Source organism: Kogia breviceps, chromosome 16 (assembly GCF_026419965.1).
Source record: "Kogia breviceps isolate mKogBre1 chromosome 16, mKogBre1 haplotype 1, whole genome shotgun sequence".
Taxonomy (NCBI): Eukaryota; Metazoa; Chordata; class Mammalia; order Artiodactyla; family Physeteridae; genus Kogia; species Kogia breviceps.
The window spans coordinates 17,493,312-17,517,027 of NC_081325.1; the positions used below are offsets into that span (position 1 = coordinate 17,493,312).

At 46.6% G+C, this 23,716-nt stretch overlaps 1 protein-coding gene across 1 annotated transcript in view; it reads left to right on the forward strand.

The window, feature by feature from the left end:
* The window catches only part of LOC131743533 (guanylate cyclase soluble subunit beta-2-like), a 35,161-nt gene that overhangs the window by 5,560 nt on the left and 5,885 nt on the right, over window positions 1-23,716 (forward strand). Inside the window, 11 exon segments of the mRNA XM_059042343.1 lie at window positions 425-621; window positions 1,847-1,892; window positions 1,895-1,954; window positions 3,153-3,256; window positions 5,075-5,213; window positions 5,216-5,277; window positions 7,950-8,096; window positions 13,679-13,833; window positions 16,019-16,192; window positions 16,335-16,391; window positions 23,078-23,519. Coding sequence (XP_058898326.1) covers window positions 425-621; window positions 1,847-1,892; window positions 1,895-1,954; window positions 3,153-3,256; window positions 5,075-5,213; window positions 5,216-5,277; window positions 7,950-8,096; window positions 13,679-13,833; window positions 16,019-16,192; window positions 16,335-16,391; window positions 23,078-23,519 — 1,583 coding nt within the window.

Genomic DNA, 23,716 nt, shown 5'->3' on the forward strand with positions numbered 1-23,716 from the left:
GGTATCACCTCACGCCAGTCAGAATGGCCATCATCAAAAAATCTAAAACAATAAATGCTGGAGAGGGTGTGGAGAAAAGGGAACCCTCTTGCACTGTTGGTGGGAATGTAAATTAATACAGCCACTGTGCAGAACACTATGGAGGTTCCTTAAAAAACTAAAAGCAGAACTACCATATGACCCAGCAATCCCACAGAAATCAGACTAGCAGGGATATATTTAGTATCCAGTGTGTAAATCTCTGCTTTTAAGTTATTGTTTTTTAATTTATTAATCTGTCATATGCTGCCTGCCTTGATGCAGGGCCTGGGCTTGATGAACTCTGGAATATTTATCAAAAGTTGTATAACCTGATTATTTTATGATTTTTGCTGACACAACTGCCTTCCGCCATCCCTCACCAATAGGTATTCTTCTGCTACAGGTATCACTGAGGCTGTGGCCAAAGACTTCTTTGACATTGACGTAACCATGGATATCCTTGACATGAATCAAGAGGAGGAGAGGACAGGGAAGAAGGAGCATGTTGTGTTTCTGATCATGCAGAAGTTGCACAGACAGATGAGAAGGGCAAAGCCAAAGGGTTCACAAGACACTTAGGACAGCCAGAGAGATCAAGAGGTATCAGTGTGCTGTGTCTTCAGAAAGCACAGTTCCTCCTGGTGGAGTGACTAGTCTTAGAACAATCTATGCAAAGAACTGAACCTTCTAATTGTGGGTTTAGGGCAGGGTTTCTCAGTCTCAGCACTGTTGACATTTTGGACCAGATAATCTTTGTTATGAGGGACTGTCCTGTGCATGTTTAGCAGCATCCCTAGCCCACTCACTAGATGCTAGCAGCACCCAGCTCTCCCCCTCCATCCTAGGTTGTGGCAATCAAAAATGTCTCCAGGGCTTCCCTGGTGGCGCAGTGGTTGAGAATCCGCCTGCTGATGCAGGGGACACGGGTTCGTGCCCCGGTCCGGGAAGATCCCACATGCCGCGGAGTGGCTGGGCCCGTGAGCCATGGCCGCTGGGCCTGCCCGTCCGGAGCCTGTGCTCCTCAACGGGAGAGGCCGCAACAGTGAGGGGTCCGTGTACTGCAAAAAAAAAAAAAAAAAAAAAAAAAAAAGTCTCCAGGCATTGCCAAGTATCCCCAGGGTAGGGGTAGGGGACAAAGTCACTATTGGTTGAGAACCACTGGAATAAGTTCATTTGGATAAAAAATTGGGAGGCTCTCTGGGATGGACCTTAGCCTGAAACATTTTTACCTGTAATAAAATAATAACAATGTAAAGTCCTTGAAATTTGGATCTGGTGGCTTATTTTGCAATTCTCATGGTGTAGATTGACTTTTCAAGTCCTGAGTGCCCTCTTGGGCAGCTGGGGCCAGTTGGGGGTCTGGAGTCAACTCATGAGCCTGTGGTTGGCTGCCTTGATTGCAGCTTGCGGTGTGACTGTTATCTGTTTAGGTACCACATCTATTAGGTGCACGACTCTCTGTGTCCACAGAGCTCATACAAATATCCAGAGAAGTCTGTGATTCCTGCAGCACACAATGTTTAGAGTATTCAAAGCTCACCTCAGAGTCTTTTCACTGCAGAATCTTCAACCACAGGAAGAGAAGTTTCTGTGTGATTTCCCTGCCAGCCTCACCTTGAGATTTTGTAAAAATTTCTTGCTGCCTTTGGTGCAGAAAGAGCATGAGGATTAATTGGATAACAATTTGGGGGCTTATGAAGTCTTGCTAAAGTTGACCTTGTGTGGCCTCACTGTTCCTCTGGCCCCATCACAGAGGAACAGTGTATCCTCGTGCATCTCCTGTCACATGACCAGACTTGTATGCTTCTCTCCCTGCCATTTGCAGGCCCTGGAGGCAGCTTTCCTTAGGATGAAAGAGACATATTTGAGTGTCTCTGTCCCGTGAAAAAGTCCAGCTGGGAAGTTGTGAGAAGCATAGTCATGTTTGGAAAAGGTAAGTGGGCTCTTCTCCCAACCTTGGCTCTCAGAGCAGAATGGTGGCTTTGTGCACACAAATGGGCAGAGTCCTCTATAATCAGGATGTCACTGATTTCTTCAGAGCTTGGACTTGGCAGGCACGGTTTTTAACTTTAAAACATCAGACTCTAACTTGTCTTCCTTTGCCCCTTTTATTTGTTTTGGGGGTCACTTGGAGGCACAGTTTCTCCTTGTAATCAGGGGAAGCCGCCAGAGAGCGGATTGGAATCAACCCCTTTTGGTGACTGTATTGAAGAGAAGGAGGATGAGTGCTGACATATTATCAAGAACACTGAGCTTTCCACAGCTCCTCAGGCCTTCGGGACTGGGATGTATTTCTGGCCCGGAAGTCTGTAGATAAGAATCATGGTGTCCAAGAGTGCGAAGGACCCTGGATCGAGAACCAGGATAGTAGATTTCTGGCTCTGTCCCTGGGGAACCTAAGTCCTCTATCTTCCACCTGCAAAATGAAGGCATTAGGTTCTCAGAAGTGCCCCTGCTGGCGCTGAGATGGTCTCATGTTCAGCACCTAAGATCCGAGTCAGAACAGGGGCTCCGGCCCACTGGGAGAAGGGAATTGGAGACTCCTGGCCATGCCCCATGGGTCGTGATGACATGCGTCTGGGGGAAGGTCTGCAGGGCTCAAAGGACTGAATTTTGAGCCCCTCAAGCCATGGCAAGCGAGTCAAACATGCAATTGACATGCTTTGTCTAGGAGATTTTCATATCAAAAAGGCTCCATTTCGAATCTCTACCCCCTGCCAAATAGGGCTGTTGGTTAAATTTTCATGTGCCACCCAAAACTGTCAGTCTCCAAAGCTCCATGGCAAATGTCCCTGACACCGGCCGGGCGTGCGCGCTGTGCTCCGCGAGCTCATTGTCTGGCTGTCAGCTTTTCAATGCCGGCCCTGTTTTCATGGCGAGACACACTCAATTGGCCCAGGAACTCTTCAGCGGCGGGCAGAAACTTGGCAGGGGGCAGGAGGGCTTCTCAACCTGGTAGCAAGTTTTCTGTTTGTTTTAATTTGGAAGCAGAATTGCCGTGGCCATCTGGAAAGGCTGAGGGAGCTTGTGCTGAGCAGCGGGGACTGTGCTTTGCCCGGGAAACATTTGAGATACTCTCTTGGGTTGGTGGCCTGAGTTGCCTGTGAACGGGATTCTGTTTCTCCATCCAGGGCATCTCAGGGACACCTTTGAACCAATTTATCCCGAGTGGCTCTGGATTGAAGAGAAGACATTCTGCGATGCTTTTCCCTTCCATGTGGTATTTGATGAATCAGTAAGAGGCCCTTTCCCTCTTGAACTGGGGATAGGCTGGGGAGAGGAGTAAGTCACAGTCTTCTTTTTAAAAAATTAATTAAATAATTTATTTATTTACAGCTGCTTTGGGTCTTCGTTGCTGTATGTGGGCTTCTCATTGCACTGGCTTCTCTTGTTGTGGAGCACGGGCTCTAGGCGCACGGGCTTCAGTGACTGTGGCTCCAAGGCTCTAGAGTGCAGGCTCACTAGTTGTGGCGCACAGGTTTAGTTGCTCCGCGGCATGTGGGATCTTCCCGGACCAGGGCACGAATCTGTGTCTCCTGCATTGGCAGGCGGACTCTCAACTGCTGCGGCACCAGTCATATAGTCTTTTACGGCTGGGGGGGGCCTTTCAAGTCCCTGAGGAGTACCTAGGGTTTGGGAGGCTAGGATTTAGCTTGGCAGGACCACTGCCTTCCTTTTCATTGTAGCATCCTCCAGAAACCAGAAAGCAGCATCTTCTTGATAGGCACAGAAAGGAGCAGTGCCAAGGGGTTTGAACTAGTGAGTGCAAGAGCAAGTTTGCCATTAAGGAAAAAGGAAATGACACTGAAATCACTATACCAAGAGACAAAAGAACACAGTAGCAATGGCAGGGTGGGATTCTAAATGTGACCACTCCCCATCCTTGTGGCTACCATGGATGGCTCAATCCCACCAAACTTCTCTTTCTGCATCTTGAAGGTGGAGGAGAGGCCTGTGCCCACTCACGCCACTGTTCTGTGGGAGGTGTGACGGATGGTGACCATTTAAGTGTGGTCATTACCAATTTCCTTGGAAAAAATTGATTGATAAAATTGATCGATAAAGTTGAATTGATTATGAACTCATTCAAAGGGCAATTAGGCAAAATAAATTGGTCCAAAAATTATCAGTTAAAATGCCTTCAGCCATTTTGATTTCCTCTGATATGTATGCGAATGCACAGACATGTCAAATCATCACCTACCAGTGGATGCTCGATACAGATTCTCTAACGTTTACTCACTTGAGGGTCATCTCTGATTGCAGAGAATTTATGATCTAACTAAGGAAATCAAACACCCCTATATGAAACAACCAGGGAATGATAAAGCTATGTACTGTGGCTTTTCCCCAATGCCATGAGGATATTATTATTATTACTACTATTAACATTTAAAATTCGGACCTACTTAAACACTCCCTTTCTTTTTAAGTTTTGGGCATAGAAACCAAACATTTAATGACACTATTCCATAAGACTAGGTTGATTTCTGCAACCTGACAGAGTGAAGTTAATTTAAGTGTTTCTGCATAACCTGGGCTGGCACTGGACTTTTTATGTAAAGGATGCTCATTTTGTTTTTTCCTTCTGTGTGTTCCCTGCAGATGGCAGTGAAAGTTGTCTCCCCACCTCCATGATGGGTTCCTTTACCCAGACCTGGGCATCAGATCCAACTACAGTTTTTTCTAGTTTCTTTATTAGTTAATTCCAAAGAAAGAAAGAGACAGAGACAGACACAAAGACAGAAAGACAGAGAGCACTGAAGCAAGGGAAGAAATATTATCCCCACTGAGAGCTTTAACCTCTGTTTCTTGCTAGTCAGAGAAATGCTGTGCTTTATGGCACTCTCATGCAATTATTCTTTGCTCTTTCAGAGATTAGCTTCAGGTTTGCTTTTTAAAATAATATTTATTGCTTCCATGGTATTTATTCCATTACTGGCCCTTTTCTCCCTAGCAAGTCACAAATTGTGGGCGAATGCTATTTCTAGGGGAAAGTTTATGTGCAGGTTGCTGTCTCTTCCGTGGTCTCATGTGTGTCCTCTGTGGATAGCTGCAGGTCAAACAAGCTGGAGTGATCATTCAGAAGTACGTCCCAGGACTCCAAGCCCAGAAGATGTGATTAGATGAGTATTTCTCCATCGTCCATCCCCAGGTTACCTTCAACCTTTTCAGCATCTGCAAATTTATCAACAATTTGTCCTGAAGGCACAAAAGGAGATGATGCCTGCAGCATGGAGAAGTCAGCCTGCACTCAAACTCTGAGGTAATAACTCCTTCCTCCTCCTTGGTTTCTACTCTGGGAGACTGGACAAAAAGGGAAGAAGCAGTTTTCTAACTGCCTCAAAAAAGTTGGATAAAAATTGGGGGACTACACTGAGAGCAGTATATATTTTTTCCCATTTGGCTTAATCTATAGTTAACTATATATATATTTAAAATTTTTGATTTATTATTTTTGACTTCGTTGCTGGGCGTGGGCTTTCTCTAGCTGTGGTGAGCGAGGGCTACTCTTTGTGTGGTGCACAGGCTTCTCATTGTGGTGGCTTCTCTTGTGGTGGAGCACAGGCTCTAGGTGCGTGGGCTTCAGCAGTTGTGGCTCACGGGCTCAGCAGTTGCGGCACACAGGCTTAGTTGCACTGCGGCATGTTGGATCTTCCCAGACCAGTGATTGAACCCATGTCCCCTGCATTGGCAGGTAGACTCTCAACCACTGCGCCACGAGGGAAGTCCCAACAATATATTTTATTTCTTCAACCATGTCTAGTTTAGACATGAACTCTAATTATATTTATATATAACTATAAAATTCTGGTCTGTTACCGAAAGTTTTAGAATGCACGCGGCATTATCTGTTCTCTTGAAATGGTCTGTCCTTTAAACAGCAACGTGATCATCTGACCTATTGTTAACAGGGCACATGTTTTGTTTTTGGTTTTGTTTCAATTGTGGTAAACTTTACATAACATAAAGTTTACCATTTTAACCATTTTGTTTGTTTGTTGTTTTTGCGGTACGCGGGCCTCTCACTGTTGCGGCCTCTTCCGTTGCGGAGCACAGGCTCCGGACGCGCAGGCTCAGCAGCCATGGCTCACGGGCCCAGCCGCTCGGCGGCATGTGGGATTTTCCCAGACCGGGGTACGAACCTGCGTCCCCTGCATCGGCAGGCGGACTCTCAACCACTGCGCCACCAGGGATGCCCCCCATTTTAACCATTTTTGAGTGTACAGTTCAGTAGTGGTAAGTACCTTCACAGTGTTGTGTAATCATCACCACCAGCCATCTCCAGAACTTTATCATCTTGCAAAATTGAAACGCCATTAAATACCAACTCCTCGTTTTCCCCTCCCCCTGCCCCTGGCAACTACCACTCTACTTTCTGTCTCTATGAATTTGACTAATTTATGTCCCTTATATAAGTGGAATCATACAGTATTTGTCCTTTTGTGACTGTCTTTTTTTCACTTAGCATGAGGTCTTCAAGGTTCATCCTTGCTGTAGCATATGTCAGAATTGTCTTCCTTTTTAAGGCCGAAGTATTATTATATTATTCCCACATGTATAGACTACATTTCACTTATCAATTCATCTGTCAGTGGATAGTTGGGTTGCTTCCACTTTCTGAATAATGAATAATGCTGCTATAAACATGGGTGTACAAATGTTTTGAGTCCCTGCTTTCAATTCCTTTTAGTGTATATCCAAAAGTGGAATTGCTGGATCGTTTGGTAATTCTATTTTTAATTTTTTGAGGAACTGCCATACTGTTTCCCATAGCTGCTGCACCATTTTATATTCCCATTAGTAGCTCACAAAAGTTCCAATTTCTTCACATCCTCATGGACACTTGTTATCCTCTGTTACTGTTTTTTGGTTTTTTTTGATAATAGGTATTCTAATGGGTATGAAGTGGTATCTCACCGTGGTTTTAATTTGCATTTCCCTAATAATGTGATGCTGAGAATTTTTCATGTGCTTATTGGCCATTTGTATATCTTCTTTGGAGGAATGTCTATTCAAATTATTTGCCCATTTTTGAATCAGTTGTTTGGTTTTTTATTGTTGTGTTATAGGAGTTCTTCAGATATTCTGGATATTAACACCTTATGATTTGCAAATATTTTCTCCCGCCCCGTGGGTTGCCTTTTCACTCTGTTGATTGTGTTGTTTGATGCACAGAAGCTTTTAATTTTGATGTTGTACAATTTACCTATTTTTCCTTTTGTTGCCTTTGGTTTTGGTGTCACAACCCAGAAATCACTGCCAAATCCAACGCCATGAAGCTTTTCTCCTACGTTTTCTTCTAAGAGCTTTATAGTTTGGGCTCTTACATTTGGTCTTTAATCCATTTTGAGTTAATTTTTTATATGATATAGGGGGCACATATTTTGAGCTTTCTATTGGACTGACTATTAGGTATGCTAGGCATAAACACAGGCAGAGCCATGGAGACACTGGAGAGGAAGAAGAAATGTTCTGGGAACCCTGAGTGAGTTGTACAGGGAGTGATGGGAGAGGAGGCTGGTGAGATAAGGACTTGAGCTCTATCATGTCATTGGAAGTACTTTTAAGTATCTACTGTGATCAGATTTGATATTTAGAATGATCACGCTGGAGCCCTGTGAAGGATGGACCAGAGCGTTGAGAAGATGGAGTCTGGGAGGCCAGGGGAGACTGTTCCTGGAGAGCAGGTGAGAAGCTTTGAGTGCTGAATGCAGTCAGGCAGTGGCTCTGGGGTGGTGATGTGGGAACAGATTTAAGGCAGAACCTGTCATTTTCTTCTCACCTTTCCCGTCATGCTCCTCATACCCCTAGAAAATAACCACCAGCTTTAATATGGTCCTTCTATCAATACATGGAAAATGACAAAAAATATTTAGTGCATTAAGAAAACTCTCTGAATCCCCCCTTACCCCTGCTCCTTACAGGTGGAAACAATAGCAGATGCTTATATGGTCGTAGGCGGTGTACCAGTGCCTATTGGAAGCCACGCTCAAAGAATAGCTAACTTTGCCTTGGGGATGAGAATTTCTGTAAAAGAAATGATGAATCCTGTTACTGGAGAACCCATCCAGGCAGAGAGCAACTGAGTTATTTGCTTAATACCAACCACCTCGCACAAAAAAGTGGAATCCTGTTTATTAGTCTGCTTGGGTGGTTACTGGGTATGTGACAGTAATTAAAATGGGTCATTTCTCCCAACTCGTCTCTTCTCTTGCATATGTTACTAAGTAATAGAGATATTAGTCAGGATGTTATTCTCTCAAATTTGAGAAGAGGCTGTGGAGCTCGGGATTGTGATGCGATTCACACTGGTTTCCTTTGTCCATGACCGAGGACAGCGCTGAGCACGTCTCCTCACTGACTTTGTAGGGCTCAATCCATAGGGAGGCAGCTCACTTCTAATTCCTGCCTCTTTGTTCGAGACTTTCAACAAGTGGTTCAGGTTTACTAAACAGCCCACTTTTCTTCGCTTAGGGAAATTGTATATCCAGCATGCCGTCTGACAGGCTTGGGACTCAGGCTGAGGTGTGCAACTGTCTCCAGCCAGCCGTCCAGACACCAGGGTGCCATAAGATATTCAGAATAGCTTTCCCTTCAGCACATGGCCACGAGCGAGACATCTGATCGCCTTTCTCACAGGAATACAGGAAGCTACTCTTCCACGTATGGAAGTTTGTTCACACTGTAAAAGTTGGACACATTTGGTGATGAAAAGTAAATGTCTTCTTCTGTCTACTCAGCTGATCCTAACTGCCCCAAGGTGGCGTAGAGCAGTGTCTCAGTCTTTTAAAATCTATATCCCTTTCCCACTCCTGTCAGTCAGATCTGCAGAATAAACAGCCAACTAAAAATAAATAAAGCCAATTATAAGATGGAATAGGATTTTCCCAAATGATAATCCCTAGGTGGGAGATTCTGAAAATGCACCACATTCGCCATCACCTCAATGATTTAGAAGCTGAGAAATGCTGCAGGTCCTGGTTATGGTGTCCATGGAAGTCTTCAGAGTAAAAGCTGGCCATGTATCATGTCCATGATACCGGCTCATTGCAAACACACCGATACAGCTGCTGTATAAAACCCCCAATGTAATAAATTAAAAGATCAAGATGGGGGGTGGTAATGAGGGAGAAGAGATAAGAAGGTCAGATACAAGATAAGTGTTTTGGTTAAAGAATTCTAATGTAAGCTGCTGAAGAATAATTGAAAATATACTGTTGTGTAAATAGACAGTATGTGTGTCTATTTGTGAAGGAGGCGTGTCAACAGAGATAATAATAGTGCTACACCAAAAAGAATGAAATTAAACAATGAATCCCTGGAAACTTGCATAGTGGATTTACCAAGAAAAAAACCAGAAAAGATGTTATCAGTTCTAAGGTAAGAATAGGGACATAGTTAAGAGCATCATTAAATATCCACCAGAAAATGTATATCATGTGGGTTTATTTAAGGAAGTAGGGGAGAGGGCTGGAAACATTGTCTCTCTTAGGAGAATTGCGCTGCTACTTCTACAGTTTTAAAATTAATACTCATTGAGATCTTCTACTCTTTCATTCATAAAGCCTTTAATACACATTTGCTGAGGTCACACTATGCATGAGTGCCAGGTGCTTTGAAGGATTCAGAGAAATGTATGGCAGATTCTTTTTCCTAGAGAAATTTATAATCTTATTTTAGGGAAAAGAAAATCTAGCATGAAAAGATGAAAAGACAAGTAAGTCTGACTGGGATATTGAAAGCTGCAAGATAATTCTGTTTCCATGCTAGTAGTTAAAAAAATTTAAAAATCACGTAGCAAAGAAATATAAATGAACCAAATTCCAGAAAGTGGCAAACCCTTTTGAGGAGGACACCCATGACTGATTACATTCATCCCTCATGGAGCCCCAGGAGAAGTAATCTACCAGAGGTGGGGGTAAGAAGAAACCAATCTAAAGTTTAGTGAACTTTTAATGGCCACCTTGGAGCTGGAATGATGGGTTAGAATCCCAAAGAGCCCGTCTTTGATAAGTTCTAGCCACAGAGTCGGTACCCATTTACCAACTTTTTCCCCACAGGTCTCCACCAAATGCATAGGTTCATTCGGTCAAAGTCTAGGGATAGGGGAGGAGACCTGAGAGAGATCCCCAGTTCCAGAGGAGTGTGGGCCTTTCCCAAATGCAAGGCCGTGGTCCATGGAAGGGTAATATTAGAGTCAGAGAACTAAGACAGGTTGCTCTGAGGTGCTTTGGCCTTCACCTAGTGCACTACAATGACCCTTTGAAGTCTGGGGGCAGAGAAGAATGGTAGAGAAAATTCTCCCAAAGTGCAGAGAGTCCAGGTGGGAGTGAAGAACAAGGAGACATCCCCAAATCTCACTGTTGGGCTGTAAAGCATAAAGAGAATTCCCACAATTCACAAAGCTGGAAGCTTGGCTGGGGTTAGCGTAAGGATGTCCTCAGAACCTTGGTGGTGCTCAGATCCTATGTCCTGCTGGAGAGAAAGTCAGATCCAGCCTTCATAATATTTAAAACCAGTGCTGCATAGCCAGGACATGGAAGCAACCTATGTGTCCATCGACAGATGAATGGATAAAGAAGATGTGGCACATATATACAATGGAATATTACTCAGCCACAAAAAGATATGAAATTGAGTTATTTGTAATGAGGTGAATGGACCTAGAATCTGCCATACAGAGTGAAGTAAGTCAGAAAGAGAAAAACAAATACCGAATGCTAACACATATATGGAATCTAAGAAAAGATGGTTCTGATGAACCTAGGGGCAGGACAGGAATAACAACACAGACGTAGAGAATGGACTTGAGGACATGGGGAGGGGGAAGTGTAAGCTGTGATGAAGTGAGAGAGTGGCATGGACATATAAACACTACCAAAAGTAAACTAGATAGCTAGTGGGAAGCAGCCGCATAGCACAGGGAGATCAGCTCGGTGCTTTGTGACCACCTAGAGGGGTGGGATAGGGAGGGTGGGAGGGAGGTGCAAGAGGGAGGGGATATGGGGATATATGTATACATAGAGCTGATTCATTTTGTTATACAGCAAAAACTAACACAACATTGTAAAGCAATTATACTCCAATAAAGATGTTAAAAAGAAAAAAATTGCTGAATGGAGTCTAACAGTATCTCTGGAAAAAGCCCTGACTTAACTAAAATACAGATTCAATTCACTCAATTTCCAGTTTAGCAGTCTGCCAGAAGAAGTGGTATAAACTCTTCTGAGGGGTAAATATTACCTACTTCAGTCTCCATTGTACTTTTATAGAATTAAATTGTTAAAAATATGAGCTGTAAGAAGAAACAAGAAAATGGTGGTGTGGTGTATAGCCAAGAGAAAAATAGTCAATAGAAGCAGATCCAGAGATGGCCAGATGTTGGAATTATCAGACAGTCTTTAAAATAACTTTGATAAATATTTGAAAGAATCTGCTGGAAAAGGGAAACAACACATTTGAACTGATGAGATATACATATACACTACTTATCTATCCATCCCATGGAAATGAAAACCAAGATGTCAGAAATCAGAACAATTCAATTTATGGGCTTAAAAGAGACTAGACACAGTAGAGGAAAGGATCAGGGATTTTGAAGTCAGAGCAACAGAAATTATTCAAACTGACACATAAAGAAGAAAACGGGGTGAAAAAAGTGGAATAGAGCATCCTAGATCTGTAGGATATCAATTGGGCTACCATATGTGCACTGGAGTACTAGAAGGAGAATAGAATGAGAATGGGTCAGAAGAAATATTTGAAGAGACAATGGTTGAGAATTTCCTGACACTGATGGAGGATATCAACCCACAGATTCAAGAGCTAGAGAAACCCAAATTGGATAAATTCAAAGAAAGGCACTTCTAGTCAAATATACCAAAATCCCCACCCCAGTGCAATAAAGCAAGAAAAAGAAAAATAAGACATAAGTATTGGAAAGGAAGAAGTAAAATTATTGTTATTCATAAACCAAACAATGGGGCACCTAGAAAATCCTATAGAAACTGCAGTAAACTACCAGATCTTATAAGTTTACCAAGATCACAGGATATAAGAGCAGTAAACAAAAAGTTGAATTTCTATATACTAAGGATAAACAAATTGGAAAATAAAAATAGACTGTTTCAAATCTTAAAAAATAACAAAATTGGAGGACTTACACTACCTAATTTCAAGACTTATTTTAAATCTGCAGTAATAAAGACAGTGGAATTGGCAGAAGTATAGACAAATAGATCACTGGTGCAGTATATAGTGCCCATCAATTGACTACTTATTTAAGGACAATTGAGTTTTGACCAAGGTACCAAATCAGTTGAGTGGAGAAGGAATCTCTTCTTAAGTAGTGGGTTCTGTTACAATTGAATATACATATGGGAAGAAAAATGAACCTACTTCACTCCATTTATAAAAATTAATTTGATATATATTACAGACCTAAATGATAGAACCATAAAGTTTCTTGAAGCAAATATGAAGAATAGCTTCATGACTTTGAAGTAAGCAATGATTTCTTAGTGTTTCCAAAAGCACAAACTATGAAAGAAAAACAGTGGTTAACTTCATTGTTCTAAGCCAAATTGTGTTCCCTTTGAAATTCATATGCTGATGCTTTAACAGCCAGTACCTCAGAATCTGACTGTATTGGGAGATAGGACCTTTAAAGAGGTAACAAGTCAAAATCAGGTTGTTAGGGTGGGTTCTAATCCAATCTGCCTGGTGTCCTTATAAGAAGAGAAATTTGGATACATGAAGAGATACCAAGAATGTGTGTGCACAGAGAAAAACCATGTGAGGACAGAGCAAGAAGGCCGCCATCTGCAAGTGAAGCAGGGAGACCTCAGGAGAAACCAAACCTGCTGACACCTTGATCTTGGACTTCCAAACTCCAGAACCGTGAGAAAGTAAATTTCTGTTGTTTAAACCACTCAGTTTGTGGTATTGTGTTAACCCCAGCAAACTAATACATTCATTGAAATTAAAAATTTCTGCTTATTAAGGAAAATGCATATATAAAAATCACAGAATGGGAAAAATATTTGTAATACATGTATACATCTGCCTTGTGATCCAGGAATTCTATTTCTAGGTATTTTCCTGAGAAAAATGAAAAATGTATGTCCATGAAAAGATCTGTAAAAGAATGCTCACAACAGCTCCAAATGGGAAATAACCTAAATGTTTGTGAAGAGAAGACTGGACACAATAAATTGTGATATATTCTTACAATAGACTAGTATTTAGAAATAAAAGAATGAACTACGGATACGTATAACAGTATGGGTGAATCTTAAAAACATTGATTTGGATAAATGAAGTCTGATACAAAACAGAATATACTATATGACTCCATTTATGTGAAGTTGCAGAACAGGCAAATTCATCTCTGGGAGAAGAAATAAGAAAGTGGTGACCTCTGCAGGGAGGGATGGACCTTAACTGGAAAGGGGCACAAGATAATTTTGCAAATGTGATGGACCTAGTCTGTATTTTATTTTGGATGGTGGCTGCAGGGATATTTGCTAAACTCGTGGAGCTAAATACTTTAAGGTCTGCCTTTTATGTATGCCTTTTATGTAAATTATACCTTAATTTAAAAATAAAAACAAGAGTATCTGATGGTCTCTTTTCAGGGAGGTTCTCTCTGCAGATCAGAGTGGGCATCCCTACGGCACCAGCCTTGGCAGGTGTCATGGGGGACAAGATGCAGCGGCACTGCTTGTTTGGCGACACTGTGCATACAGTCTGTAGGATGGAAAGTCACGGGCTTCCCAACAAAGCGCATCTTAGTCCCACGGCCTACAGGTAACCATTCACTTATTCACACCTCTCTTTGTCCCTTTTTCTTTCAGAAGGTACAGAGTGCCTAGTAGCCACCAGATGGGGGTAGTGGAGGAAGCCTGTGTTTTTCCTTCCATGCCACACTTACAGAGGACATTGTGGCAGACAATTACTATCGTTGAGCCTCTACTATAAGACAGTTTTTGCTCTCATGGAGCATATGGTCCAGTTCAGGGATTGGCAAATTAGAGTCACAGGCCGTATCTTGGCTGTTGCTTGTTTTTGTAAATAAAGTTTTATTGAAACACAGCCAGGATCTTTATTTACATATTATCTACGGCTGCTTTCATGCTATAACAGCAGAGCTGAGTAGTTGTGACAAGAGACTATGTGGCCCCCAAAGCTGAAAATATTTCCTATCTGGTTTTTTACAAAAAAAGGTTTGCTGACCCTTGGTCTAGTGGAAGAAGAAAGAAATATTCACAGATAATTATTTTTAAAGTGTGATAAGTACAGTGGTCAAGATATGCATGAAACAATACTTATGGTTTGCTGAGAACTTGTAAGAGGCCACATTCTCTTCCAAGTTTGTCAACATATGATAGTCCATTTACTGTTTTGCAACAACCCTATGAAGATATACTATTATTGTTCTCATCTACAGATGAGAAGAAAAAAAAATCAGGTGCTAAAAGGTTAATCGCTAGTCTCACGTCACAAGTAGGCTAGGAAGCAAAACAGCCTGGATACAACTCAGGGGATCAGGCTTTAACCACCCATTCTCATGACTGAGGGAATTATAGTGTGTGTCGTGGGGCAAGGGTGCCAAACCCAGTCAGGAGATTCTGTGTGGAGGAGGGAGATTCCTGGCCTGGATCTTGAAGAAGGAGTCCCAGAGCACAGTTTATCCCAAACTGGTGTATTGGGAGTGAAAAGCAAGCAGTACAAACACAGATGAAGAATAAGTGCAGAGAACTACAAATGATTTAGCTTTGCTGGGGTGGAAAATATGAGGCAGAAAGTGGGGAGAGCTGTGTGTGCCTCACTGAAGGGCAGGGCTCTCATTGTAGGTGAGGAGGGGCCCCTAAGGAGTGTGAGATCAGACACAATGACAGGGTCAGGGTCCTGTTTGACACTGACCGCTCAAGGCTGCATAAGGGCAGATTTGAGCATCAGGACATAGGAAAGAGAAGTCCAGATAAGAGTTTAATTTGAACCAAAACAATTCATCAGTGGGAATCTGAGGAATAAAATCAGCTAAATTTGGTAATTGCTAGGAATAGAGGATGAGAATGAGGGAGGAGCCTTGAGTGTCTCCCAGGTCTCCATCCTGGGCGAATGGGGCCTGAATCTCATCATCTGAGATGGGACAAGGGAGAAGGATCCCAGTTCAGAGGGGCAGACGATGAGGTCAAGTTCGGAAGTGTTGAATTCAAAGGAATTGGGGAGCATCTAGGGAGAGGTGCCATTAAATGGATGGGTGAGATTTGGAGCCAAGGTGTTGGTTGGGGATCCAGACTTGGAGTAATAACATAGAGGTGGTAATTAAACAATGAGAGTTGGTGCGATCACTTGGGGAGGGATGCGGCGTGAGAAGAGCAGTGGAAAGAACTAACATTTAAGTGGCAGGTGGAGGAAGAGGGACCTATGGAAGAGGCAGGAGAAATAAGAGAATTCAGGATGAGAAGAATCCTTGTGGATATTTTTATGGAGGAAGAATTGAATAAAAAGTGTCCAATATAGTGACCAGGAGTGAAAAATATTCACCAGAGGTTTTGGGACATTATCAGAAGTGGATGTGATAGAAAGGGGGGCAGGGGAGGATAGACACCAGGCGGGCAGGTGCTAAATGCGGGAATGTGACGAGCATGGTGAAGGTCTGCAATCTGCACAAAACTGGCCAAGGACGAGGGAAGGTTGATGGGTGCCGAGCCCTGGCTGAGGCAGCTGGGCATGAATCTGAAACGTTGCTGGTCTGCACCGTTCTGTGGTTTGTCTCCAACATCTCTCAGCGGACAGTAAATACATAAGCAAGTCCACATTTTGTAGTCATCGCACAGCCCTGTCCCTTTGCATGGTCCCCTCCCTGTACTCCTCACCTCGGGTCCCAGACTCCTTCTCTTGCGTCACCCTTCCCGTTGCAGCCGACTCTCAAGTTGCAGAACTGCGATCTTTGGATATCAGGGGCATTTTTCTTTTCTCTGGGCAGAGCCCTGGAAAATCAAGGTTTTGAAATAATTGAGAGGGGTGAAATTGAAGTGAAAGGGAAAGGGAAAATGACCATATACTTTCTGATCCAGAACTTGAATGCTTCAGAGGATGAGATCATGGGGAGACCTCAAACTGGCCTTGATCCTGAGGGTAAGCAAAAAAGATAAGCCTCGTCATTTGTGCTGAATGTTTTTTTTTTTTTTTTTTTCCTCACTAACAACTTCAGCTGTGTTTAGCGAGCTCCTTGGGTTTGAGGGCCAGCGTGGGTACCATCCCTGCCCACGCCCACGCTGCAACCTTCCATTTGGTAACAGCCCCTGAGGATCCGTGCGACCAGTTTGCCCTGAACACTCTTCTCTTGCATCCTGGATGTTAGGATGTCTCTTGAGTTGGCCTGATGGACGCAGCCTAAAGGGTCCCTCATGCGTTTGTTTTCAAGGCTCTTCCCTGTCCAAGGAAGGGGCTTTTCCCTCAGCCTCTCCGGCAGCTGGGGGAGGATTGCGGAACCTTCCTCTGCTCTTCAGCCTCCGGGGAGGCTCCAGACAGGCCTTCTTCCCACACTGGCAACTTCCACCTTCTTCATTGTCTGTTGGCTTTGAAAACAGGGAAGAAAAACAAAATCTGTGACTCACCTGCCTCCAGTAATGGCAAGAGAGTGAGTTTAGGTTAAAACACCATTTGGCTGGAGTCCACCAAATAGGCCTCCTTCAGCTGCATGGAGGAGCGCATCCCCCCACACGGTCAGGGTTTCTTAACAACCGCCCTAGTTCATGCTGGGAAGTGCTAACCTGAAGGGGAGACCCAGTAGCTGAAGGCAAGCCTTCCTGAACCTCTGAAGCAAACTGGTGAAAGAAATGCATCCATTCTGACAGAAGTTAAATCTTTAGCTGCTCCCGGGGCCTGCAGAGGAAAATCTCTAAATCCAGAGGTTCCTTGTTTACGTAGCTAATTTACGAAGGATGTCTCTTTGGGACAAATGAATTATAGTTACTGTTTCTAAAAGTGGAGCTATACCAACGAAGAGATAGAAATCTGAAAGCTTTTTAAATGGTTTTGGTGGTGCTATCATTCTAATAGCAGCTCACCTTAGTATGCCTGTGAGCTGTGACTGGTTTTGGCCACATTTTCTTGCTGGAGACACTTGAGATAGAAAGATCTAAATTAAAAAGGAGAAATAGCTTTGGCTAGTAAGAACCAGGAGCCACCCTCATTAGAGTTTCTGAATCTCTAGGCTCTGGGCGCTTCACCCACCGACATTGCCTGTCCTTCTCACCAACTAGTCCTCCCCACAGGACAGAGGGCTGTACAGGATTAACCAACTAGGTGTGCCTAACTCAAACCCGAGACCACTTCCTCCCAGACCCCGCCCCCCCGCGGGTGGCTCTCAAGCTGGAAATTTGAGAAACAGGATTCTAGAACATGGTCTGGGTCAGTAGAATCTAACCCCACTTTCAGTTCTGAGCTGGAAACAAAACACAACAGAAATGAGTAAGGATGTCTTGGTTGAAGATCTCAAGATGGACCCTGAGAAAGAGGAGAGGGAGAGGATGTGAAAAGGGAGGAGGGGACAGCCCCTCCCAGATCCCAAACAGTGTCTGGTGCAAAATGGGAAAAGGCACCCAGGTAGGTAGGGGGTAGGTAGCCCCCAGTTATGGCTTATAGCAGAGGAAAGTCACCCCTTCCTCTGGGCGGATGTCAGCCCCCAGCAGAGCCCCTGGCCAGGTATCTCTGTGCAGAGAAACGCAACCCTGTGTGTGTGGAACGCAGAAGGGATTGGGGGTGGGGGGAAATCTCCATCTCTCTCTCTCTCTCTCTCACTCTCTCTCTCTCTCTCACTCTCTCTCTCTCTCTCTCACTCTCTCTCTCTCGCTCTCTCTCTCTCTCTCTCACTCTCTCTCTCTCGCTCTCTCTCTCTCTCTCTCTCGCTCTCTCTCTCTCTCTCTCTCTCGCTCTCTCTCTCTCGCTCTCTCTCTCTCTCTCTCACTCTCTCTCTCTCTCTCTCACTCTCTCTCTCTCTCTCTCACTCTCTCTCTCTCTCTCTCTCTCTCTCACTCTCTCTCTCTCGCTCTCTCTCTCTCTCTCTCGCTCTCGCTCTCTCTCTCTCTCTCTCGCTCTCGCTCTCGCTCTCTCTCTCTCTCTCTCTCTCTCTCTCGCTCTCTCTCTCTCGCTCTCTCTCGCTCTCTTTATTTTTCATATTTCTCTATATTTCCCTCACCTTTTCCTCATCAGCCTAGGATTTCCCACGTTGAGCCTTGGCTGTCAAGCTCTGGGGAAGGGGGTCTCTGCCCCTCCCCTCCCCACATCCGCCCCGGGGGCGCAGCTCCAGCCGGAACAGGAAGGGCGGGATCCCTCAGGGGAGACCCCGTGCTGACACTGCTCCCTCAGTGTCCAAAGCGTCCGAGAATGTGACCCATGAGCCTCCAGGGGCCACGGGACACTTCCCCACGCGGCCGGATCAGCCTCTCAGAGCCCGGGATGGGGGAGGGGAAACGCGCTCTTCCCAAGCCGCGTCCGCGTCACGTCATCCCTGGGGGACGCCCGGGGCTCTGAGTGACTCGAGGAGGCCTGGGAGGCCGAGGGGTTGAACTGGAGGGGAGCCTCGTGTGCCCTGGGGGCGGGGCCTGGGCAGTGCCCTCCCGGCCCTCGGCGCCCGGGGCGGGGAGCGCCCCGAGGCTGCCGCCTTCAGAGGCATTTAGGAAGGCCCCGCCTGGGCGCGCGCTCGGAGGCCTTCCCCTCGTGCTTTTCTTGACGAAGCGAGTGCTCAGGGACGTCGAGACAGCGGAACTCTGGCCGTCGCGAGGTCCGCAGACAGCCGGCAGCTGCTTCCCAAGAGTGAAACAGCCCGTGGTGAATAGCCAGATGGCTAGAGAGCCTCCCAGCGCGGCCGCGGCCTCGGAGGCCCGGCTCCCGGGGAGGGGAAAGGGCGGAGGAGGGGCAGCTCAGGTGGGGTTTGGGGCCCCGGGGCAGGATGCTTCTGTGTTTTGAGGAAGCTTTTTTGTAAATGGTCCCCCAACCCGCCCAGCTCCCCACCCCAAGTGGGAGTCCCTCATTATGAAAAGGGCCCTCTCTGTCCCCCTCCAAAAGAACCTCTGAACCTCAGAAAAACTTATTAGCCGCCGTGAACCCACGAAATGAAGTTTCTGCGGACGCGGTGCCCTCGGTGGCGCGCTGCCTGTCGGGAGGGTGCGGGAGACCTCCTGGTACCCACCGCCTGGAGCTTCCCTAGACGCCGCACAGCATGGACCCCACCACAAAGCCCGGCGCAGGGACCCTCTTTTCCTCGTTGTCCGTGAAGGCGGTGGAAATGAGGGTTTCTCTCAATTCATGCTTACTCTCGACTGCCCTGGCGAGCCCTCCGCTTCCTCAGGAGCCCTTCTCAGGACTGACACAGCGGGGTCCCAGCCGAGTGCTGGAGGACCGGGGACGGGCTTGCAGGACGAACCACTGTAGCAGCAGGCCCGCCCCCCTCTCCTTTCTGGCTTCGTGCTGCCACTGCCTCCCTCTCCCTTTCTGGAAACTCCATTTGGGTTTCGGCGATCCCGGTGGAGTCAAGCTTTTGAGGCAAAGCAGCAGTTGTGTGTCTGTTACAGAGGATCACGTCCCAGGGATCTTTCAAAAACCATCCCTGGTCACCGAGACAATTTCATCAGACAAATGAGACAATCCACGGAAAGAGTTAGAACAGCTTAATAATCCTTGCAAAGAGTTAGCTATCGTTTTTTTAACAGACATCTCTTAGGTTGAGTGTGGCTTGAGCCCTTGGCGTTGGGCACCGCCCCAGTGCCTGTACACTTCCCTCTAGTTTGATCCCAGAATATGACGTTGAGGGAATGACCAGCACCCTTCTGTTCAATTCCAGTGAGAGGAGACAGAGCAAAACTTCCCTGGCTCTGATCTGGGGGCAGGTGGAATCCTGGATTCTAGAGCATGCGAAGCTCAAAGCAGACTTCTTGCCATCACCCAGAGGCGTTTTCCTTCCCTCCCCACTCCCTGCCTGCTTGCAGTTAATATGTTTCTGACAGTGTTCAAGCCCTGAGCAGTTGTCCAATGCTATTACAGTTTGGAATGTAACATTCACAGAGTCATTCATTCAATAATGTTTCTTGATGCTCCAGGAATGCAGAGAGTGGAGGCCAGGCATTATGTGGGATCTGTGACGTTCCTTGAACTAAACACATGAGGTCCCTGCCTTCACACAGCTTGGGTTTTAGTAGAGGGAGACAGCCAACATGGAACAAAATAAATGAGATCATTTCAGGTAGTGATAAGCGTTAAGAAGAAAATAAAACTGAGTAATGGAGAAGAGGGCCAAGAAGGTTTCTTGGAGGGAGCAGCATTTAAGCTGAAACGAGCATAAAGGGAAAGAGCCACTCGGCTCTCCAGGTGCGGGCTTCCAGGCAGCACCATGCTCTAAGGCAGACACAAGCTTGGCAGGTTCAAAGGATAACAAGAGGGCCAGTGTGTCTAGAGAGGGATGGGAGGGGAAGGGAGCGGGAGGGGACAAAGTCAGGGAGGTGGGCAGAGCCGTGGTAAGTCTGGCCTTGCACTTTCCTACACACACAAGAAGCGTGAGCGTGAAGTACGGTGCAAGCTAGGAGCTGCTGCGTCTCCATGGGGACACCCAAGGGGAGAAGACCTCTGCCATTGGTACTCCTCAATGGCTGCTCCATAAACAGCTCAGAGGGGAGCCCTAAGAACGCCTGTTCCAGGAAGGTGAAGAGATTCATTTTTCAAACTTCTGCTGTGTAAGGGGGTCCCCTCCATGGGAGAATTCAACAGGGCTGGGCAGGGCTGGCCTCTTGCTTAGATGTGAGAGACAAATTTCTCATCTGGGACCATGATGTAGTACTTCTTTTAACTGTTGCTTCCCTGGACAAAAACTAAACCCGACAGCAAGAGAAGGGGAAACTGAGGCCACCTCAGTTTGGTGGGTGGGGGGAACTGGAAGGCTAGAGAACTGATATTTGTTGTCCTGGGCATTTTACCCACATGATCGTATCTGATACAAGTCCTGTGCTACACCAGCCGCATGACTAGTCCCATAAGAGAGGCAGGAAACTTGAAGCTCAGAAAGGTTGTGTAATTTGTACGCGGCCCCACAGGCAGCAAGTGGAAGAGGCAGGACTTGCCCCTCAGGCTGTCTGTCTGCGGCAGCCCACATCCACAGGAGCCCTCCTTCAGGAAAAGGCCAGACCGATCTCATAGTCTCCCTAAGCATAGGCAGCTGCACTTGGACTTCTTCTTGGCTTCAGGATGGCCCAGCCATGTTTCCGCCAGATCCTCTGAGCCCCACCTGAACAGATTTCTGATTGTTGGGTGTGATTAGCGGAGTTGTGAACAAGGAATAGCTCACGCGCTCTGGGTGAATGGGAAACCGTGTCTTGTGAGCCGGAGGCTTGGGGAAATGAGGACAAAGCCAGCTGGGCCGTGGGCCTCGGGCGAGCCCCCCAGACCCAGACCTACTGAATCAGGAAGTGCTTTTCATGGCTTCTGCTCTGAGTTCCAGGTCACCAGGCTTCTTCCTTATCACTGATTCTGCCTTGAGGGATTCGTGTCACCTGCCCCCAGGGCCTGCCTTTTCCTCTTCATCCTGGTTGAGGTCCCAGTTCTCCTGGGTTTCTAGCTACATCTGATAACGTCCTGCTTAGCTCTGAGGTAGGTGAGGGCTGCCCCAGCTCTCACCTCCAGTCCTGGGCCCCTCTTTGGGCGTCATCCTGGGAAACGGTTCCCATGAGGAACCACCAGTCTGTCAGGACTCCCCCCGAAGGTCAGGCTGTGGGGTCTCGATACCTCAGAGACCGGCCTGTTTCCCAACGTCAGGACGCCAGTCAAGGCTCTCCTCACCCATCAAGCTCACCAGGCTGTCACCTGCTTGCCACGCCTGCCACTGCTGCCCAGGGGCGTGCATTTCCCACTGACTGGTCTCCAGCGCCGCGCCTCCCTCTCCCGGGGAGAACGCCGGCTCCTGAAGGCTCCCCCAGGGCCTGGGCAGTCCTCGGAGCTGCAGGGGCGAGGGGCGACCCACAGAGCCCTCTGTGAGGGCAGCTGAGACGTGCCGCCCTCAGCCCTGTCTACCGGGGTCGGCCGGGGAGCCCAGCCAGCGCCTGCGGGGCGGCAGGAACCTCTCCAGCCGGACCCAGGCCTGCAGGCTCCGCCCAGGACCTCATTTGCACTTCAATAACGCGCTTTTCTTTCACTCCGCTCTGTATTTGGGTGTTAGATGTGTCAGTGGAGAGACTCCCCAGCGCAATTAAACGGGAGTATTGAGCCGGAGAGAAATCATGTGTTTGACTCGGATATTTGAGCAACCACCTTTCAGTATTGACTAAAAAATTGGCCTCCAGCTGTCCCTGCTGGCAGGCTCTTCTGGCATCTCTTCAGACCCTGTTAATGTGTTTTTCAAATTTCAACTCGCTTCAACTTGTCTCCAAGCTGATTCTCCCGACGATTATCATAATGGGTTCCAGGCTGACCCGCGTACGGCGCTTAGGCAGGCAGCCCGGGTTCCTCTCTGGAGGCGACTCCTCCCCATAAATCACAGGCCGTGGGTGTCCACTTGCTGGGTTCACGGCAGGTTAAATCAGCTCGGAGGACTTCTTACAACAATTCCTAATCGTTCTGGAGAACTTTAGTGCTGAGGGTCTCCCTCCTGACTGAGTTTAAGCGGCATGCCTGCTGGGGAACTTGCCGATTCCCTTCATATTTCACTCACTCTCCCCAACAGGAAGAACTTTCCCACCCCCATGGGTAACTCCTGGATGGGTTTGTGGTCACTTAACTGCCAGGGTCCTTGCCCCTGGCTTTACAGAGTCTTGACGATACAAGTGCCTTTCCCAGACGTGTCCAACGAACTGAGGTCCAGCTGGTTTGGAGCCAGGTTGAGGAACCTGGGCCCTCATTCTCGGCTCCAAAGCTTTTCAACAGCTTTTCTGAGGCCTTCATAAGCATGGCTGTCAAACTCTCCCAGTCTCTTCTACTTGGGGCCGATGAATGGCATAGCCATTTTTAACCTCAGGCTTTCTAGAAGTTGACCTGTTAACCCGACAACGTTCCATAGAAGGGAGATCCTGGGAGGTGTAAATGAACTCTTTACAAAGAAGCAGGTAAATACTGGAGGAACATGCGACTTTTGGGGCAAGTCACTGCTTGTCAGCTTTGGTATCATTGGCCGGGCGTGGCATCAGAGCTGTGGGTGGAAGGCAGCTGTGGGCGGAGGGCATCAGAATCATCTGTGGTTGACAGTACAGGTGGCGGGGCCTCGTGCAGAGAGTGACTCAGCAGGTCCAGAGCAGGGTTTGTTCCGCTCTGGTTTGTCAGCCATCTCCACGGGGCAGTCGTCTGAGCTGCTGGGCTCAGGAACCGTTGTCATAGTGGAAAGAGCATTGGCCCTTAATCGGAATTCCTGGGCCTGGATCCAGGTCCTGTTATCCAGTCACCAGCTGTGTCACTTCGGGCGCCTCAGGCCTCTTCGCTTCATTTTTCTCATCCTGAAAGCACAGGTGATAGAGTGTCTGCTTTACGAGGGAGGTGGCTTTTAGGAACATATGCGATACTGTGTATCATCCGAAAGCTGTAAAGTGCTGAAGACAGGTCAGGTATGCCAACTGCTTAATCACTTAGGGACCCTATTGTTGAGAATTCATTCACTTAACAAATAATGTGAGTCTTGGCACAAAACTGTAAGTGGTACTACAGG